The following is a 20,782-nucleotide window of genomic DNA, read 5'->3' on the forward strand; positions in this document are numbered from 1 at the left end:
TTAATCAAATGCTGGAGAACAGGTGATTTAACAATTGTTCTATACAGTAACTTCAGTTGAAACAAGTATAAAACGTCATTTACTGTAACTAAATTTTAAAAACCAAACAAAGCAAGTCTGCTCAAGTCTTTTATTTAAGTCGCTGGCAAACAGAGGTAGTGTACCATAGGAACCACTAACTTAAGTGTTGTGGTCTCATGGCCAATTTATTGTCACAGAAATTTAAAGAACTGATCCCGATGTAACGTGGGTAACAGTGTTGGAAAGAACCATACGTCCGATAACTAGGATCCTTGTACAGTAGCCAAAATAAAGTTGACAACAAATATTTAAAATCAATTCTAAAAGAAACCAGTCAGAGCTGAAATGATTGTGTTGGCTCCCGATGTTTCTTCCAACGTTGTTTAACTTAAGGGCTTTAGGGCCATGAACCAATTGGAGTGCAGCCATTACCAGAATTTCTATGATGGCGACATGTCTGCACTAGCATTAGCATACCATGTTAACGCCACGTTAACACGGGGGCACCTGTTAAAACAAACTCAAATAAAACGCTTTCAACCCCCTTAATAAAAAGCTGCAGAGTACTAAATGTAAAAGTTGATCACATCCAGCACTGCGTTAACAAACACTTCAGGTCACGTTTTCGTTGGCTTTCTCTGATTAGGAGACAATTCGTTGTAGCGTAGAGACTCCTCTTAAGTGCGCTCAATTGTTGTTTAATTGCCATTGTCGGAGGAGTTGGGCCAGGGCTCCAAGTTGCGCCTGCTCAGGGTGGGCCTCCACATGTTCCACGGATTGTAGGTGCGGCTCATCTCGGCAGAAGCCGGAGGTGACGTGGGGGGGCTGCTGACCAAATCGTTCAGAGCTGCTGAGTTGGTGGTTGCAGGGAAAGGATTTAAGGCTGAATCTGCACTCGTGGACCAGATGGAGTGCCCGAATGGGGTGGCTGTAGACCAGGGGTTGCTGGTGTTTCCCAGGAGTGACTGGGGATAAAAAAGGAGAAGAGGTCGTGTAAATGCAGCACGGTCGCAGGAAAAGGCGACGGCGGGCTCTTACGGCCGTTGGGGCGGTTGACGGGCTGGAGCTGCTGTGCCAGGAGTGCAGGGAGTCGCTGCTCGGAACGTCCCAGATGGAGGAGACGGAGGAAATCTCAGACCAGCTTTGCTGAGGCTCCAGTGACTTTGGGGCATTCATTCCGCTAAAAACTACACACACAAAATCATGGTGTGTGAAGAACAAAGCGCTGATCAAGCTCCTCAACACGCTTCTGTTTCTAAAACCCTCGAGCTACAAAGGTTACCTCCTGTCAAGTTGAACGTATTACTGGATCCAAAAGCAGAGAAGGAGTTGGCAGAATGGAAGTTGGGACTACTGGCCGTGTCCATGGGGCTCCATAATCCAGAACTGTAACAGAAACATAAACCTGCTTACGGGGGCTGCGGGGGGAGGTCATGAAATGCTGCTGTGGTGGTTCCACACATCACCTGTCAGAACTGTCACTCTCCACTGACGTCATGTGGGACAGACTCTTTCCTTGGGTGTCAGCTTTACCTGGGCCAGAACCGCCTGAGAAACACCGGGATCAACACACAACGCCAACGGCCTCAACGCTCTGACCGTCGGGCTCGTTCCGAACTTACCTGGACTTTTATCGTAACCAGCAGCTACGGCGGCGAAGGTGGGGGTCCCATTCTTGCCTGGATGTGGCGCGGCTGCAGATATCTTATTTCCGGGGGCCTTCTTTTGGCTCGCTTCACTACAGGAGGCAGAATTAGAGGATAGTAACAGTTCTACGCACTTTCAGGCCAAACAAGAGCCAATTTAATTCATTTAATTTAACTTCTTGCCTCTTTTAAAGCTCTTGAACTCATAGAGCTTTGACAAAAATGAACATTTTATAAGATTATCCTGAGAAATATTGAATGAACGGTGTTGGACTCGAGCGTGCTGGCGGACCTGTTATAGTTGAGGACGCTGCTGTAGCTCCCTCGGGTCAGTAAGGTGGGGGAGGTGGGTGGAGGGGAGCAGGTGCCGGCGGGGAGCGCTCGCTTCAGGAACGGGTCCGCGTTTAAGGTCTGGAGAGAGATCTGCTGAAGACTATCTGCTTCTGTGGGGGGGGGGCAGAGGAAACAAAAGCAAACTTTGCAGCATTCGCAGTGATCGGACGGATTTAACGGCTCATTTGGGATCTTGTCTTACGGAAGCTGTTCTTGGAAAGTGGCATGTCCCACTCGGGAGGGGCGAACTCCTTTTCCCCCTCAGAACCGCTGCTGTGGCCCAGTTCTGGCACCGAGCTGCTGGACAACAGCTTGACTAAGAGCGAGGGACGGGAATCTTCCAGCTTTCCATCTACTGTCAGATCAAACATGTCAGAGGCCCATCCGGCGCCGGGGCCAAGGGCCCAAATGGTGTTTAGGTCGCTGCGGACACTCACGTCTCTGTTTCTGCACCGGTCTCGTCTTTGGGATGTTGGCGAGAGGGTAGAGGGCTTTGGATGCAAAGCTCTTGCGTTGTTTGTTTTCCAGGGGGGTAACATAGGGCAGCTCCAGGGAACTGAGATCAATAAAAGAAACGCAAATAAACAAGAAAATAAGGCGCGACTCCCAACGATGTCACATGGACACACACCTGGACTTGTCTGTCTGGGTGTCCTTTTTTGTGGGGGCTTGTTTCTTGGGTTTGGGTTTAATGGGGAAACTTGGAGACTCCTCTTTCACTTTCTCCGAGGCGACAGTCCGGCCTTTCTTTTTCACTGGTTCCTGGAGCGACACCATATTACATTTTTCCAGTTGACAAACCCAGTTAGACGCTGCTTATGTCACTTGATCTCATTAAAACCACCGCTGGGTCCTGGTGCTCAGAGTAACGAGGCTGCCGTGGCGGTTACAGCTTCTAATTCAACTAAATGTAAACGTAAAAACGTCCTTGTCTTGAGACGCTCGATGAGGAATTATGGGTACCTCTTTAATGTTTGCCTCCACATCTGGATTGGAGGTCTCTGTGGTGGTGGAGGAGCTGTCGTCATTATCAGCCAGGTTGTCTTTGAGATCGTCTCCCGGGGTCTTTACGCTTATCTTCTTCTCTCTCTCTTCCTTCTTTTTCTGGGCTTTGGCTTTACCCCGCAGCTTCCCTTTGGATTCCAACCCTGCAGGTGACATGAACAAACATCTTGGTTGCTGCCTACAGAGCGCCCCTCCTTATTTGACGTGCATCGTTACCTTTGTTTTGTACCGTCTGGGGGCTCAGTTCCACTAGACTCTCACTTGTGGGGGGGTCTGGACGATCCAGGTCATTGTCCATGGCTCCTATCAGGCTGGCATATTCTGCATCTTCAGGACCGCTGCCACTATTAGGCAGCGATGAACCGCATAAACTTTGGCTCTGAACATCCAGCTGTTTGGTATTTCGAGCCTTCCGATTGGTCAGCTGACAGGCCGGAGGGCCATCTGGACCTGAGTTTGTACTTCCTTTGGTCTGCTGTGAGGAAGTAACTTGCATAGATGGGCGGCTGTAGCTGATCCTGGACCTCTTGTCTTGGCTGTCTGTGTCAGATAACAGGCGTCCGTTACTTTGCCGGCCCCGAGCTGTTCCGTTGCTGGTTGCATACGCTGCTCTGGAGTTCTGTGGCGAGTCACTGTAATCATTCAATCTGAATGATGAAAGAAAGAAAGGTGAGACGAATGTCAATGCAGCAAAATGTCATTGCTATTACGCTACATTAGCAGCACGATGTATGTACAAAAGCCATTTCTACAGAAACACTCACTTTGAATCGCTGTGGATTTGTACTATTTCCCTGAGATTAAAAGGCCTCCCAGTTTCTAAAGTGGAGTTTGATTCCACCGACACGCGTCTCTTGAAAGGCTCCCATATGCTGTGGGCCTCCAGATAGGCCGTGGCAATCACCAGCAAAAACATGAAACTGCAGAGACAGAACCGTATATATGATGAGATTCCACTTTGTGTTTCCCCCGTGGTGACGGAGGCCGCAGCATAATACCTCATAATGAGAGACACGACGACGTAGAGCTCGATTTCCCAGTTGGGTCGGGGCAGACTCTCTGCGCAGGCGGCCAGCATGTGGTAGGGCAGCGAGGCGTTGAGGACAAACACGAACTCAGAGCCCCCACAGGATACCAGTTTAAGCTCGCGGATGACTCGTGATGAGCTGAAGTCAGGGGTAAACCTGCCGTAAAAAGGGGGAAAACATCCATTTAGTGACCGGAGTCCACCTCGACCGTGGCAGTCAAGCTCGCCGCGTGTGTGCCGGTGGAAACGTGCACGTCTGACAAAGAGGAGTGCAGCTTAAAGAAGAGCTTTTTGATTCTGGACGCGGAGCAGAACAACAGAAACAAAGCAAATTTGACTGAAATGAGTGATGAAAAACTTCCCGACTTGGATGTGCCACGTGCACTTTGAGCACAGATTGGAACATTAAAGGAAAAGAGAGCCGAGGGGACGGCGCAAAGACACAGAGAGCCAATTCATCCTCTTACCGAGGGCTTACTCAGCGAGAGGATGAAGACACGTATTAATAGACCCTGTGGCTGACGGGGGAATAGTGAAGGCAGTTAGTGCACCGACCTTCCTGGAGCGGCACATCCTCATCAAACTCCAGCTCCATATTAAACACATCCTGGTACTACTGAACAACTTACAGAATGATGAGGTCTTTTGAGGAGTTTGGCTTTAGTGAAAATTCTTGACAGTTGAGGACTTTGAATCCGTATCCTTCGCAGGCTTGTCCATTGATTTCTGTGGATTTGATGGTGATGGGGAGCAAGCCAGTGTTCTCCACTTTAAAGATCCGTTTGAGAGTAAAGTTTGGCTCCTTCACTTTTGTCTCTAGAACAAGAAAAAGTATTAAAATGATTATATTAAACAAGCAAAACATTTATCACCAAAATGATTACAGTGTAATAACAACAGGCCCTTTTTTGCAGTAATAATGCAACAAATGCACATTTTGCTGAAGAAGCTTCGATAAATAAAGCGCAACACTGTATTTGACCTCTGCTACGGTTGTCCTCTTCACGCAGGGCGATTAGAAGAAATGTGTGAAGTGCATTTGCAATGCAGAGAGGGGCTTCATTGTTCCCACTGAAAACGTTAGCTTATCTGATTTCTCTCAAAATTTCCGCCCTGAAGGTCACATTCGGAAGTTTCACTTTGAGGTCATCTAAAGTCTGTAAACAGGAGAACTCAAACTCTTTGGGCTTCGCGTTAAAACCGCAATTTCACGTCATGCAAATTTAGCCTGAATGTGGAATATTTCACCAATAAAAAGTTTTGTGGCAGAAAACACCTCCATGGAGGTTTGTTTCAATATCAACAAAATAAGTCAAAGGAGGTTGGAATGTATTCTAATGATACGTATTCCAAATTATATGTATTCCAATTCAAGAAATGTTGATCATGGGCCAAAAAAGAGCTGCAATTTTGGTGATGTTGACAATTCCAGAGGGACTTTAGCCTTTGATCTTCCTCCAAGGGGCTTTAATAAAGCCACCTACTGTATTACATAACCTTGGGTCATCACTGCCTATATATATACACTATCCTATGGGTGGGAGTCACAGTATGTGGGCTAATGAGCTGCTTGGCTGAGGTCTGTTCTCCCAGTGCTTTATTTTTATTATTCTGTCTATCAGCTTCTGATATAATAAATATAAATGAAGATTTTGTTCCATCCAAGTGTGTATGTGGCAGTAAATCTGTCCATCCATCTATAAACCTATCATAACATATCCTGTTGGAAGAGATAATTAAATCTGAATGGTCAGGACATCTCAGGACATGAGTGAATGAGCGGGCGAGTGCCAAACTCACTCTCTGTGCAGTCTTTCAACAGAGCCTCAGTCATCTTAAACCTCAGTGAGCTGCCTTGTCCTGGAGGCTTCCCCGCCACTTTCAGGCTCTCGGTGGTGCCTTGACCGTGGAGGACGATTGTGTCGATCACAGTCAGGTTATTCCTAAACGGATGACGGACACGGTATCAGAAATGAGCCCCCCCTTGTGTTCTTAAGGGATTATCGGGTTGTTCCTACATTACCTGACTATGAGGAGGGAGGAGACACTTCGGTTACTGATGGGTGTGAATCTGACATTGAATGACTTGACCTCTCCAGGCTGGAGGAGGAGGTTGTAAACAAATGGTCTGGTGGAGCCCTCGATGAAGCCTGTGCTGCTCTTGGTTAGGGATGTCTGACAAACACAGAGGAGTCCTGTTAGTGGTAAGCTGCTTCCGCGTGGTGCCTCTCACGGACGGGAGGACGATGTAATTACAAGGCAGCCAGCTGATTCTCTGAATGCCTGGCTAATGATGGGTATCACGCTCGCAGCACTCACTTGATTTCTGTGAACCTGAAACTCTAAGGTATTAGTGTCAATGTTGATGTTGGACAAATTTCCTAACGGCAACCTGGGAAATCAGAAAAAGATCAGCGTCAGAGAAAGAGGAAGGGAGAGAAAACCAGACGCCGCTGCAGTCGTGGCCACGTCTCACCTGTCGGACAGCTTTCCAGAAAACACCGAGGGGTTGGGCATCAGGGCCAGTGGAAGAACTTGGACGTAGATGGGAACATCGGCGGGATTCTGAAGAGTTACCAGCTCATCCTGCAGGAAAACCTTAAACCTCAGACATGCCTTAAAATACCCCTGCACGTGTTAGTAACAAGAACAGGATTGTTTGTACTCACAGAGGAGCCATTTGTGTTGGTCAGAGGGAACAGAATATGTTGGGAGGAGTTGACCACGGAAGGCCAGGTCAGCTGTGCCGTTACTTTTGCTTGCACGTTCTTCTGAAGGTCTGTGTTGACTTCAAAGACGGCTTCAACCCTTTAACAAGAATTGACAACATCTCGTGACGCTGCATAAATGACCTGCACGGCACAACTAATTCAACAATGCAGCACCACGGCTAAAAGCTAAGTGCCGACACGCGTACTTGTGTCCCGTGTGCTCTTTCAGCTCTTTCCATCGTCGGAGGAGCTTTTGGTGAAGGTCCACGTCAGCGTCCCAGATATCTTCCTGCAAAGCCAGGCCATGGGGCTTAGACTCCGCTGCCAGAGAGAAAGACTTCCCTTTAAAAACTTTGTTCAGGAGATGCACATGCTCCGCAAGGGAAAAAAAGGAACCTCTTACATTTAAGCACAAATGGCAGCCCCACATAACAGTGATCACCACACTGCAAGCTGGCATCAAAATAAATATTTGCCACCTGAAAAGGATGGAGGAAAGGAAATAAGCATGTGTTTGTAAAATGTGTGTGGGGCTCACAGACGAGGATGTAGGACTACCTTGGATTTGCGTCTGGGCTCCAGCTCGTCTCTGTTGTTGCGGAGTCGTTTGTAATAGAACCGGATATCTTCTGTCAGGGAGCGGATCTGCTGGAGCCTGACTTTTTGTGTAAAGGAGCTCTGGATGCTGTAACTCTGATGAACAACCTTTCCCTGTAAACAAAGACGCACAACATGTTGTTATCCTGCCCGCAGGTTTACAACAGCTTTACAAAATCTTAGTGGTTACTTACAGGAAATGACGGTGGTAAAATGATGTGTTTAGGGGCGCTGCTTAAAGTTCCTACTGCAATTACAGCTTTGATTGGGATAGTTAATATCTGAGGGGAAAATGACAGCACAATTACAGACTCCATCATTTATTGTTTAAAGAAAACAGAAAATCTGATAGGATACCTACCTCATAATCCGTGGTTATATGTATTGCTCCATCATATAAGCCCTCCAGGGCTTTAGCCACGAGGGTTACTCTAAATGCTGCATAATAGCCAGATGCTAATATCACCTATCAACACAAACACACACTCACAGTTCAAAAGATTCAAAAAATCATTTGTAAAGAGAATAGCTAAGCAACAAAGATTACTCCAAGACAAATGGTGGAACAAAGGGCCAAAGCATAATGCAGGAACTATAGAACTCTTTCACCGTGGCTATTGAGTACAGCGTCATAAGGAGAAGACAAAACAACCGTGGTTGGGAGGCTGCAGGGGAAAAGACGCAGATCCCCAAATAAAACACTGCTGTGCATCTGTGGTTGGCTACAGATTATATGGACGGGCCGGTTTGCCGTGTTTGGGACCCAAATAGAATATTACAGCTGTCAATTTTAAACATAACATTTCAGAATGTGAAAGAGAATGCGGGCCATTTAGCGAGACAAGAACAAGAACATAGCTGGTTCCTCTCAAAGAATACTTCAAATCGACATTTTGGATGGACCAAGTTAAGAACTTCATCCAAACACAATTTTGTGAAACCAGCATTTTTCCATGGAAGGATGAGAAGATGAGGCCTTTCTGGTGGACAGATTAGCACATGCTGCAGTTCTTCCTCGCCTATTTTATGGAGCCAAAATGCAGAAATCTGCTTTTACTTACAGAATTAAGGGATACGCCAAGTAGGATGTTTCCCCAATGTATCGTATCTCAGCCCAAGCAGCTGGTTCATTCTTATCTGAACTGCAGCCACTACAACAGTCAGTGCAGGTCAGGTTGACCGTTGCTGTGCAGGGGCCTTGAAACAGCCCATCCTCCCTTTCTGTGTGAAGCTCTTATCTTTTCGCTCTCAAACATATAAATTAGACACCTATAAACCACCACTCTCAGAAGAAATAATCCCCTGGTATGCCTATTTCCTTTGTAAAGCAACACAGCTACAAAGATGGCAAAATTTAGATTTTTTTTTTTTAATTAACATACTCATTTTATTGACACAAATGAAGTGCAGTGTTGTTGGTGAGTCCCAGCGCATGTGGGGAGTAGAGTGGAGCAGATTTATATGAATAAAACAAGAAGAACCTTCTTGCTTGGAATTCAGACACAGCTATGATTTGCAGTAAATTAAATGAAACCACAGATACCCCGTGAGTGATCTGATTAAAAACCAAATGCCAGCCATTACAACATAATATTAAGCATGATGTTGCATGTTGCAGATAGAACTGAGGATTTGAAACACATGTATTATAAACTTTAAGCTAATCTGATATGGAATCCCCCAGAGGTCTTACCGTTCTGTGACTGGAAGCTGAAATGTTCTGCAGCTGTTCCAGGCGACTCAGAGCCGCCGTTGCGTTTCCTTTCTCAGTCTTCAGCAGCTCCATTGACAGATTTTCTCCCGTAATGAGCCATGACTTGATCTCCAACTGCACAATAAAACAAGCACAGAAAATAGGAAAAGCATTCGCTGCTGCTATTCCAAGTTACACGGTGGGTCTGTAAGTGATATCGCTGTCACTGACGCCTGCGTTCCCAAGCAGCTCATTTACGTCTGTGTACAAGGCCTGTAGGAGCCTGTGCCTGATTCCCATAACTTGGGTCCTCTAACTGACAGTATAAGCAGGACAAACATCCCTCAGCAAGGCCAAACTCCTAGGATCTTAAAGCTAATGCATATATGTGGTATCAACCAAAAGTCTTTCCTTTTTTAAAATCAGTGAAAGGGTTTATTGTCCTCATGCTACAATAAAAGAAATTACTTTAATTTTTAGTTCTTTTCCCTCTACCTTTCCAACCTTTCCGAGCCGCCTCATAGATGAACCTGCACTCGAGAACAAAATGTTCTTTGTACAAACTGCTTTATCAAAAAATCCCGACAGACGTGAATGTGTTTGCTTTTAGAATTGTTTTGCAATGAAGGCAAGTGTAGAAGAAATAGGAGCAAGTCAGCATATTCAAAGTGCTGTAAGGGTCCGATGTGCCTTCAGTTCAGTTCATTTTATTTCAGTGTGTGAAAGCTCATGATCTCACCTCTATGGGATTACTGTTAACCACCACAAATATGATGCTGCTGGTGTGTGTTGCACTGCGAACACCAAAGTCCAGGAGGTTGTCCTTCACGCTGGGTGGCAAGACCAGTGGCTGGCAGAAAAACACGCGTTCAGTTTTAGACAGACTGTTCGCTTGAATCTACACAAGGGTTTTACCACATACTGCACCACTAAAACTGCAAAACACCACTGTTAGAGCACACGTTTAGGTGCCCAGGCTACAATATCCAACACCCACCAGAGCGTCTGTGCAACATGTATTTATGACTCAGCCATGATGACTGTATGACTGTATTTTGAGGATGAAATATACAAATTTACATTAATTATATCACCGTATAGAAGTATTTGCCACCAGTCACCTTGAAATATCAACAATTTTCCCTAAATTCTCTCAGTTAAAAATGTGAGCAACGTGTACCTCCAGGAAGCCCGTGTACGCCCTGACAGGAAGGTGAAACTTTGATGCATTTGTGATGAGCAGGATGTTGCTGTCAATGTGGATGGAGGGTCGAACAGCCCGGAAGAGGAGAGAGAAGATGTAACGGGACTCGTGTGGGGGAATAATGATGGGTGCGCTGTAGTTCTGCACCTAGAACAGAATCAGGAAAAATCGTTACGTTTTCATAAAAACTTTGCATCCGATTCGCAATAATTCCTTCTGCGGGACTCCACCGTAAACATGGTTGTAGCCTCGTCGGGCAAGGACACGTCATGTATCCTGATGGAAAAACTGAAGGCATTAGTGAGGAAAATGGGTCTGTCCAGAGGGTCAACAGGACTATCCCTGATGTGGAACAGCGTAGCCGTGTGGTCAAAGCCCAAGTAGCTGACAAAGAAAGAATATCAGAGTGAGATCTTCCATAGTCCAAAAAATACTCCCCGAGCCCATAGAGCTGGTTTAACTCACCCGTCTAAAACTTCTGCTTGGTATGGGATTTCAAGCTTGGAGTAACTCTTTTCTTTTGCTTTAACAGTTATTTTTCCAGAGAACTGATATGATCTTCTTGCTTTTGAGGCTGTGTTTTAAGAAAAACAAGATGAAAACAGTTGATAAATGTGCCCCACCAACAGCAGAAAGTTGTGCAACACTGATCCAACAATAGTAACACATTAACAGAGAGAGAAGCTTTAAAGGAAATGAAACTTTATAGATGCATTCAATATATAGGACAAAATGCTTGTTTTTAATTTTTTTGTGTTTAAAGTAATAAGTTGCACATTTGTTGATTTTTTCTCATGAGATCTTGATTTCTCTTCCTTTAAGATTATTAGTTGAGGAAGAAATGAGGCCTCATTTCAGTTTAGATTTAGTAACTGAAACTACGCATCAACGCTTGTTTTCGTGGAAATGAAGCATCTGCCTATATTAAGATACAGCATTCATGCGTGACTGCTGTAGAAATCCAAAGTTAGCTTTGAAATGCTAACTCTCTCATTTGCATTGGCTATTATCATTCACAATATTTGTTTAATTAGTAGTTAATTTAAAGTCCGTGTGTGAAAACGTTACCGTGCAAGATCACTACTGACCATCAAAACTAATACTTGCAACTTTGGTATATCTGCTTTCTCCAGCCTTCAGTGTGACAGCTTTGAAGTCTATTGTGACGGCTTCGTTGGATGGTGTTGTACGGACACTCTGTATAGTAAATACAAGTGACGGGGTTACATACAGCTTGTAACACTGATAGTACATTCATACATTCACATTTTAATCGAGCAATGCTCAAAACTTGACTTCGGCGTCTTCAGAATTCAGTCCTTGTTTACATGTAAGAGAGAAAATCAAACAACTCTTCCAAAATAGGGGGTGACGTGTGTGTCTTTTCAGTGGGTTTTTCTGGATGACAAATGACGGCACGTTAAAAAAAAAAAAAAATCGACTGGAGTCAGGTGGCAGCCTGGCATTTTGAACGTCAGAAAGATAAATAATGGGACAGGATTGCAAGCTGCCCCTTCTGGTTAGGGCCGGCTTTCTTGAATGTTTCAGGGTCACATGCCAGAGGTGGGCTGTGAAGCTTACTCACATGCATTGTCTAGTTTAACTCCGATGACGGCGTTTACATACCGGAGCAAATCAATATCCAATATCCAATCGCATTATTCAGGTGTCTCAGCCAAATAAGGAGGAGTCCGCTATTAGTCGGACTAACGCTTTTACGTACACTTCAGTTGTCCAGTTATATGTGGATTAAAAGGCAAAAATTCTTTTTTCCCCAAGTGTCATATAAACATACTGACTGAAAGATATAAAAGCCCCCCAAAACACTCACGGTGATTGGAACATCTTTTGTTCCTGAATTTAAAAGGTGTAGATTCAATACTTTGGGCCGATCTGTAAGAGCAAAGAGAGAGAATGAAGTCAAAAAGAAACTGAAGAAAAAGGGAACAAGCATCTCCTATTTTAAAACTTCATGCCTTGTGATCGCAGGGTGCCAAAGTCAAGCATCTCTGTGGAGGAGTATATCCCAGGGGCTGCAAAACAAAGCACCCAGATAAGTTTACAGGATACAACGGAGTTAAGAGGAAAAACATTTGGATTTGTGGCAGAGACTAAAGAAAGAGCAATGTCTGGTAATGTAGAGAGTAATATTCTGGTTAATATTTAGTCTTGTGCAAATATGAATGATGCGGCCTTGAGTTGCACTTTATTGCGTTGGCTCTGATAAGTGAATTTAGCCCAGGTGTTTTTAGGTAGCGCACCTGATGTGACCTCGACCTCAACAGGGAGGATGATGAACTCGTCCTCGTTGGGGGCATTGGTTTTGATTCTAATGTAGGCCGTATGGTTGTCCACGTCTCTCGAAGAGAAGCTGGCTCTCATCACCCCTTTTGTCTCAAAAGGAGGAATCTCCTGGAGGAAAAAGAGCAGCTTGAGTGACAGGCTCAATCTTATCAGCATTAGCGCTTTAAACAAACTAGAACCCACCCATAATTTCCCAGTGCCCCCTTGTTGACCTGTGGGAAGCTCTAAATGTAAATCTCCTCCACTTGAATACATCTCCACAACCTGGGGAAATAAGATCTTTTATGCAATTGTCAAATCCAAAACTAAGCCGAAAACACTCTCACTTGTGTCTGAACTACCTGTAATGGTTCACTGTACGGGTTGTGGATGTGAATCAGAGGTGAGAAGCTGCTGTTTACTGGGACGCGCGCCCCGATGAAGGGCCGCAGTCTGTATGGATTAGGGATACCAACACCAAAAACCTGGGAGGGCAGAGAAATGTTAGTCCTGGTCCTAACGACAACAGTGGGGCTGCTAATGTGATTCAGGTCTGTACCTGGTATGTGAATACTCCATGATGTGATGTATTAATAAATAAAGTATTTTCTACATTTCCAACTACTCGGGCAAGAAATACAACGTCAAATGACGTGTTCCCTCCTGGTGGTATTACCTGCAAAGATAAAGGAAAAACGATTTAATAGCATGCATCCACAAAGTGACTCCTAACTAGCTGCACTAAAGCATTAATTCCCAAAAGAACATAAAAGTTCTGCTGGTGGAAAAACATTGCAGCCATGCGCTAACTTTAGTATTTTGATGCCACAAAGACCAACAGCTCAGTGGTTTTGTGTTTAACAACATAAAGGAACATGAAACATCTAGTAAAAGACACAGGACAGTCCATCTTGTCCGCTTCTGTAGACTGTAAAGACTATGAAAAACTCAGTATGAGGAGAGCGTCAAAGGATAGAGGAATTTTAGAGTTATTTCATGGTCTGTTATTTCATGGATAAACTCAGTGGCCACCAGATAGCCGGGACCAGAAGTGTGTATTCAAGGCTCTTAGGACTCCTTTCTGTGTATTTGTGTAAAACCACAAAGAAGAAAATGGCCTTTCTAATGTGCTAAAACCAAAAATTAAATTTAACCTAAACAAGTTTTGCTCTGCCTTTCTGGATGGAAATAAAATGACAACGTCCTCAAAATGTATGGCAGCTTTTTCATCTTCAAAGTTTCTGTCTAAATAAGAGTTTGTGTAATCAGTGTGTCAGGGCAAAACAAAGCACACAGCCACATTTAAACCTGTCAAGTCTGATGTTTGCCGTTTTCAAAAGTGACAGAAGGATCTTTCTGGTAAAGACAGTCTTAAAAGCAGATGGTTAATGTTGCTTCTTGTCAACTGGCAGGCAACATTTTACATCTTCCACCAACTGTGTAAAAGGTCTTCAAAGAAAGTGTTCTGTGTTCTGGGCGAACAAAGCCTTTTCTGTACGTCGGGCTTGTGCGCCGCGATGAAATTAGATGTACAGGTTCTTGCTAACTGCTTCCACCCCAGTATGACTGAGCTGCAGCACTTGGGGAACCCAAGTGTTGCCAGCACGTCAGAATGATCCAAACACTGAAATATGGCCAAATAAGTTTTCTGTATCACACAAAACCACAACTGCATGAAGCATAAAAACAATTCTGTGGTTTTATCACTGTATTTTCCTCATCCAACCAAAGGAACACATGGACAGCACTTAGAAAACACCATTCTTCACCAAACTCATCAATAAATCCTTGCTTTTATATTAAAAGCCAGGGAAAGAAACAGACAGCTTTGTTTACTGGTCTATTCAGTTGTTCAGTCAACAAGCTGGAACTGGTGTTCCACAGAATCAAATCAACTACAGATGTGTCAACACTTCTAGCATGTTTTCATGTGCACGGAGCTAAGCTGCAGAGGGAACGTGCGCGGTGAACTGTGCAGAATCCTCCTGTTGGTGGAAGGGCACCTGGTCTAAAGACAAAGTGAACAAAACGAAAGTTACAGCGGATTCTTTCCCCTGCTGAGAGTCCTTCCTAGGGTGGAGCTAGTCAGCTAAAAAAAAAAAAAGGTAGGGGAAGTGGAGCTGCTGCCATAGAAACATGCCCACTCCCTGTCAGATGACTAAAGCATAATCACAGCCTTTAGAAAATGTGATATATTGTTCAGCTGTACATAAAACTTCCAAAAGCTCAAAATAACCACCAACATCATGAGATGACTTTCCATGACCTGGACTTGTGCGATAAAGCAAATGATTCCATACAATATTGCTTGTAGATCTCTTGATAAAACAATCTTATCAATACACACGTGTGCTTCAAGGCTAAGAAATGTAAAAGTTTATGCGGGTCAGTGGGTACACCCAAAGATCACGACTGGTGCTTCGCAGACCTCGAATAATCCAATTTAATTTTATACTGACAGAATTTTCAGCTCCTTTAGCAACTGAACTAGAGCTTCGCTGCAAGCTAAGCCCATAATATTAGGGTAATGTTGAGCCTCTATTCAGCTTTAAAGAAATATTCCTCAATCTTTTCCTCTGATAAATGGTCACCACTTTGTAACCACTTTTCTAATAAATTTCAACAGGTTAAAACAATTTAAAATGCAACTACACCACTAGGTTTTGGCAAATGTGCGTCCAAGCTGGAGATTTGAGAAAAAAAAGCCTTGTTTGTTGGTGCGGACTTATGGAACATTTAAGATACACCCAGCAACTCTCCAAACACCACTTCAAAAGTGGTTTCAAGGTGCAGTTTACTCGATTACAAGAGAATAAGTGAGAAAGCCATTACAGACAGAAAGTAAGGACTGGGGGAGCCATAGATTCTGAGTTTTGCTTTAAATGTAATGCAACAAAAATAAATTGGTGTAAACAGTAGTATTTATACTGCTTGGTGTTTTGTACTTACCCTATTCTGGAAAAAGGATGCATGAAAATGTGCTGTTGTTGCTGATATTGATATCAAACTAATTTGTTCTGAGCTAGGATTATGTAAATAAACTTTCTCCATTTTTGGCATTCCAACAGGCCTGTAAATGAAGAACAGAGGTCTGTTAGCACACATAAAAGCCAAGATAAGGACACAAAAGCAGAACATATGGTTTGAGGACAAAACCAGACGTAAAGCTCAAACTGGACTTAAGCAGTGAAAACTCTGGAGACTTTATCTCTGGCCACGAGTTAACCTGGCAAGCGCCATCAGAATCAAAGGCTGTCGATGTTTCTATTTCAGTTTCCAGTCTGGCCTTGCAGATGTTACATCAAATACTGCATTTGCCAAAATTTAGATGCCTGGAGTTGACAAGAACCACAGAGCAGGCTCAACGCCATGGATCATTATCTAAGAAACTTGCCAGATGAGTGACAGAGGCCCCAAACCAAACAGAAACCACTCTAGATAGGAGGGACAAAGGAACATTTTCTTCCAAGAAACCCTTTTTTGTTGAATCATTAGAGTCCCTCCACCTGTGAGCTGGTGTCAGGGTACACACATTTTCTTAGGTCATCTCTCAACTTTATTAATGTGGTTATACATCATGGGTGTGCACCTGCTGTTGCAGTGGAATGCAAGCTCTGGCCCTGGCTAGGCTGGGTCGCCTTGTTTAAAGAATACTGCTCCCTCGAGACCTTTATTGTTAATAGCTCAAAGCAGCTTGTTCTTTTTCTATTATGTTTGAGAATGCAGCGTGGATCAAATGTTATTGCACTTACTGTTCATGAAAGTCCAACATTGGTGGTTCGAATCGTATAGGTCGACAGTTCCCACGGTGCTTGGATGTGCTGCGACAAAAAGGAAGACGTGACAACAGCACGAGGAACAGGAACCCACCCACGTTTGCATACATTTTAAACAGATGACAGGCTAAACGCAAAAGCACGCCACAGCCTGTGGCCTGGCTTTTTCGTCCACCATTAAATTAAAGCGGCGCCACTCCCGTCCCCACTGCTCGTTATCCACAGAGAAACTCCATAGAAGATCCACGAAAGATCAAATAAAACCGGCCAAAAAAGAGCGACGCTTCGTCTCGCCACCTTCGCGGCGCGGTGTTGTTCGCACGACAACCTTTAGAGCGTCTGCCGCGCAGGCCTGCTTGTGAGGCACAACCCACCAAACCAGTTCCTCCACAGGTGTAGCACACAATAGTCAAGGCTGTTTTTGATTTGTTTGCCTCTGAACTGATAGGGTGGTACCTATCACTCACTTGGTGAACCATTACTCAGATCAATTTCAGGCCTTTGCTGTCGAGCCTACGGGAGTGTACAATAGCTCTAGCAAGGAGCTCCAATAGCAGAGCTGTCTGCAGGCAAATGGGATGAATTCCCACCCCCTGAGGTGCGGGGGGATCCGGGCAGAGCCTCAACTGTGAAGCATTCCCCGGATCATCAGCCTATCCTCACTGCTGAAATTTGACTGGCCAAAAAATCACGTGAGATAACAGGTCCAGTTGAATGCAGGCGGCAGTTTTCTCCCAGCGTGTCGTGGCGTGCTTCAGAACCGCCACGGCGAACGCTGGGGTGTAATACGAGAGGCTGAGGTGACAGCGAGGGGTGGGGGCTCGGCTTCTGGCTTCACAACTGCATACGTCCTCGGTCAGACGAACCTTAAAAAGCCCCAAAGCGAAACTGAAAAGCATTCTGACTCATAGGAACGTCAGGCTGATCATCTTTTCTTTTTTTACGGGAGGTTTTGCCTGTTAGAAACACATCGCCGTGCACATAATGATCGAAACATAACGCGATCAAAGCCAGTTTACAGTTTTGAAGTTGAGTCATTGGTACTGGAGGAGGTGCAGGAGGTGTGCGTCGTGCGTCACAGACAGCTCTGCCCATCTGGGCCGATACATCAGCTGACAGCCCTGCTAGTCTGATTTGATGTGCGGTCTAACAGGTGACACGGAGGAGGAACAGCTCGCAGACTTTAACGACATTCTCTAGACAATCCTAGAGTCTTTGTCACCAATACCACTTAACCTGTTTGTGAAAGTCAGGTGTCACAGCTCTTAATATGACTCATTTTAGGTGTCGTTACGCTCCATGGCCTCCTTAGACACCAGCTTTGTTTATGATCCTAATCAACTATGCATTTGAGGTAGGGCTTATAAAGCAACAAGGAACAATAACAATAACAATCAGAACTTACCTTTGTTGCTGATATAAACTAAAGTCAATGTCAGACTCTGCCTGTAAACAGAAAGGAGTAACATAAAATTACTGACAACCTCTATGCGCACATTTATTACAACGTTTGATTTCATTAAATCAACCTTCATTAAATCAAGTCTTTCAAGATGCAGCTTTTCATATTTTTCACTATGTCCGTTTCAGTTTTGACACAGCTGCTTTTTGTTTACATTTTTATGGCATCTGCCACACCGTTGTCAATAAAACTATGACCTAGCGTCACAACATGTGGAAAATGGTGATTGTAAACACGCTGTAAATGCATAAATGTAATAGCCAACAAAGAAAGAACTAAGTACGCACCTGTAGAAGTCTTCCCTCATCAAAATGTAAAACTTCTAGAATTGTGTCTGATTGAATGAATGCTGTAACACAGAAAGACATTTGAGGATTAGCACCAGTATCAAAGAAGATCGATAAAATAACTCACCATCATCACATCTACCTGAACCACAAAGTTCTATTACACCTACCAATAACTCTAATTGACCTTTAACCTCTCGTGCTATGCGGGCAGACAGAAGTGAAGATCGCTGCACCGCGGACTCTTTAATTTTGACTAATAAGAGGAAGAACTCGCATGAAATGGTGACCAGAGTCTGCTGCGTCAGGACTTTATAAGGTGTCACCTCACAGCTAAAGAATTGTGTATCTTTAGAAACTAACGCTTTAGACTCCTATCCACTGCATGTGCGCGTTTAAAGAGAATAGAAATACATATACCAACACTTTCTAGACTGCACCTTTCTTTCCAAAGTGACACCAATTCCTCACGTTGAGATAAGCTACAGTCAACTGTGGGCCCAACGTTTAAACTTTCACTCTGCTGAGCAGCTTTTTCAGCTGACGCCACCTAAACAGCCCGGCGTTAGCCGCGCCATCAGCACATTATACTCCCAGCAGACGTGATGCACTTGGTTAACTTTAAGGCATATTTGACACAGGTGCATCACCGTTGACGCTACAGGATAGCATCATAGTGTGAAATTCTGAAACTCAACATGACCTTACAAAAATCCAAAACACTCAATTTAATTAGCCAAACATCCAAAGTGAGCCAGAAATAGTGACAATGACTCATTAACATTGAATGGAAGCACATAAAAGACAACTGTACACTCAAATATAATTTAGGCATGAACTAAAAAGAGTTTCTACTAAAACTTGGAATGTGTTTGAAAAAATCTGCAGCAGTCCAACTGGTGTGGTGATAAAGGTTTGGTTTAGTCAGTGTTCCCAATGTCAAATGGCTCCATCTTCTCTCCTTTAAAACCCAAACCCTCGTAGGCTAACCCTAACCCTAACCCTAACCCTAACCCTAACCCCCGCCAGCACTGATCTCCTCTGTATATTGATTCAGTGAGCAGTGTTGACTCGAATAAAAGCAGCACGTCGTGTAACATGTTTGACAAACACCACTTGGAAGGATCCGAACGCACATCTTGTTGATCCTGTCGCACGTTTGCGGGTCACTGTAAACAAGCCGCAGACACCGTGTTGGGAGTTTGGCACAGCTTATCTCGGATGGGGAGCACAACTGGCCCCTCACAACTGGCTTCATTATCACCCTGACCTAACCCCTCCGGCTCATCGTACAACTGGACGCGTAACAGGAAAAAAAATAGTGACATTTTAGCGGATAAATAATAGACTGCTGGTATTTAAACGGTGGCCGCGGCCAAACTGGAAATACCCCAGGGACAGAATCAAAACGAAGCCACGTTTGCAGTCACTTGGTTGATAGGATGCCGTTTCATTCAGACGAACTACACCTTATTAGAAATAAGGACAAGTTGGCAATTTAACAATAAAATACACTGTTTTCAGGCAGCAGCATTAACCTACGTTAACGTCGCTATTTGGCATCATGCTAACAAGCTACTGTTTCCGTCTTTCTGATTTGTGGTGTGTGTTTAAGAAGCTACGCTGATTTCGCTTTATGCTAAAGAAGTGAAAATATGACAACCAGCATTATTGGAAGCCAAGGCTTTAAAGTCAGTACTACAAACAACTTAGCTTCGTCAAGGTAAGGTAGCAGTTTAAGGCTGAACCGAGGCTAACATTACGCTATTAATCGGTTTGGAGCAGATGTGTTGCAAATTCTTTAGAAAAATGTCACCGTTTTACACAAGTGGAAATGCGGCAATGTTAGCCTGGAGAGATAAAGTTGACCCATGAAGGTAACCTCAACCACACACTTCGTAGAAATGTCTACGGAAGTTAGCGCTAGCTAATGCGGACGTAGCGAGCTAAGTTACAAACCTTGATTATTGGCCCGCGTTGTGTGAATAAAAGCAATAAATAACATCTTCATTAATCCGATACATGAGGTTCTTGTTCTTGTGCCGGAGTGGCGAGAACTTTGGGCTCCTTCTCGGCTCGCCATACTGCAGATCTTTGTGTTAAGATAACGACCGAGCGAGTGTAGGGACATGCCCGTGTAAACCTCTGCTGACTCTGTCAATCATAGCCGTGGAGGAAAAAAAGTGGAGCTCAGCGGAGCCGAAGCTAACTACTGATCAGGACGACGCTTTCGCGTCTTCCTCTGTGCTGTAGCGCCGCCGCCTCGACGCGCCTTGAACGTGCCGAGCCAATACTGCCACCTGCCGCGGGGGAGAGGAACTGCACGGACATTCACCTGTCCGACCCAACCCGTGAGCACGGATTTAGTCGTCACACAGGCGATCCGATTTTGTTTTGTGAGAAGCTTTGAGATATTACACTTTTAATCGGCTTTATTAACTTTATAATGTTGAGGCAGGACATGGACAGTGACATCAAAATGTTTGGTTTCCCAGCGATGTTGTAGATTTATTGCTATTGAAGACATTCAAATAAATTATTTTATTGTGCTACTTTTTTGCACGTCAGTCATACTTTGCATACAGACATTATACTGATGATGGCCAATACACAAAACAGAGAAGATAAATATTCAAAAGTGTGTGTTGAAACATGAACCATGACTAACATGGATATTTCATAGGTGCTACTGTAGTCCCTACATTTTTGGTTATCTTAATTTCTCCTAATTTCAACG

General features: G+C 44.2%; 1 protein-coding gene across 2 annotated transcripts; it reads right to left on the bottom strand.

The window, feature by feature from the left end:
• Positions 1-116: 116 nt before the first annotated feature.
• On the bottom strand, positions 117-20,279 carry tmem131 (transmembrane protein 131). Of its 2 annotated transcripts, none has more exons than XM_011614493.2 (41): positions 20,005-20,279; positions 18,046-18,107; positions 17,702-17,742; positions 16,273-16,341; positions 15,470-15,590; positions 13,080-13,196; positions 12,883-13,005; positions 12,725-12,805; positions 12,499-12,649; positions 12,214-12,270; positions 12,069-12,130; positions 11,326-11,434; positions 10,703-10,811; positions 10,468-10,621; positions 10,214-10,384; positions 9,773-9,883; positions 9,034-9,168; positions 7,702-7,806; positions 7,535-7,621; positions 7,302-7,454; positions 7,147-7,222; positions 6,950-7,064; positions 6,702-6,840; positions 6,509-6,618; positions 6,352-6,424; positions 6,056-6,207; positions 5,833-5,975; positions 4,662-4,848; positions 4,004-4,189; positions 3,770-3,925; positions 3,222-3,652; positions 2,964-3,148; positions 2,632-2,762; positions 2,438-2,556; positions 2,203-2,352; positions 1,960-2,110; positions 1,644-1,759; positions 1,488-1,569; positions 1,304-1,407; positions 1,060-1,208; positions 117-986 (listed from the first exon to the last, which is right to left on the bottom strand). In XM_011614493.2, exons 1-41 carry the CDS (start codon positions 20,174-20,176, stop codon positions 720-722), a joined length of 5,412 nt encoding a protein of 1,803 aa, XP_011612795.2. In that variant the 5' UTR covers positions 20,177-20,279; the 3' UTR covers positions 117-719. The 2 variants fall into 2 exon arrangements, with proteins under 2 accessions (XP_011612795.2, XP_011612794.2); XM_011614492.2 differs by having other exon boundaries at positions 2,203-2,355.
• Positions 20,280-20,782: the final 503 nt, after the last annotated feature.

This window comes from Takifugu rubripes, chromosome 20 (genome assembly GCF_901000725.2).
Source record: "Takifugu rubripes chromosome 20, fTakRub1.2, whole genome shotgun sequence".
NCBI lineage: Eukaryota > Metazoa > Chordata > Actinopteri > Tetraodontiformes > Tetraodontidae > Takifugu > Takifugu rubripes.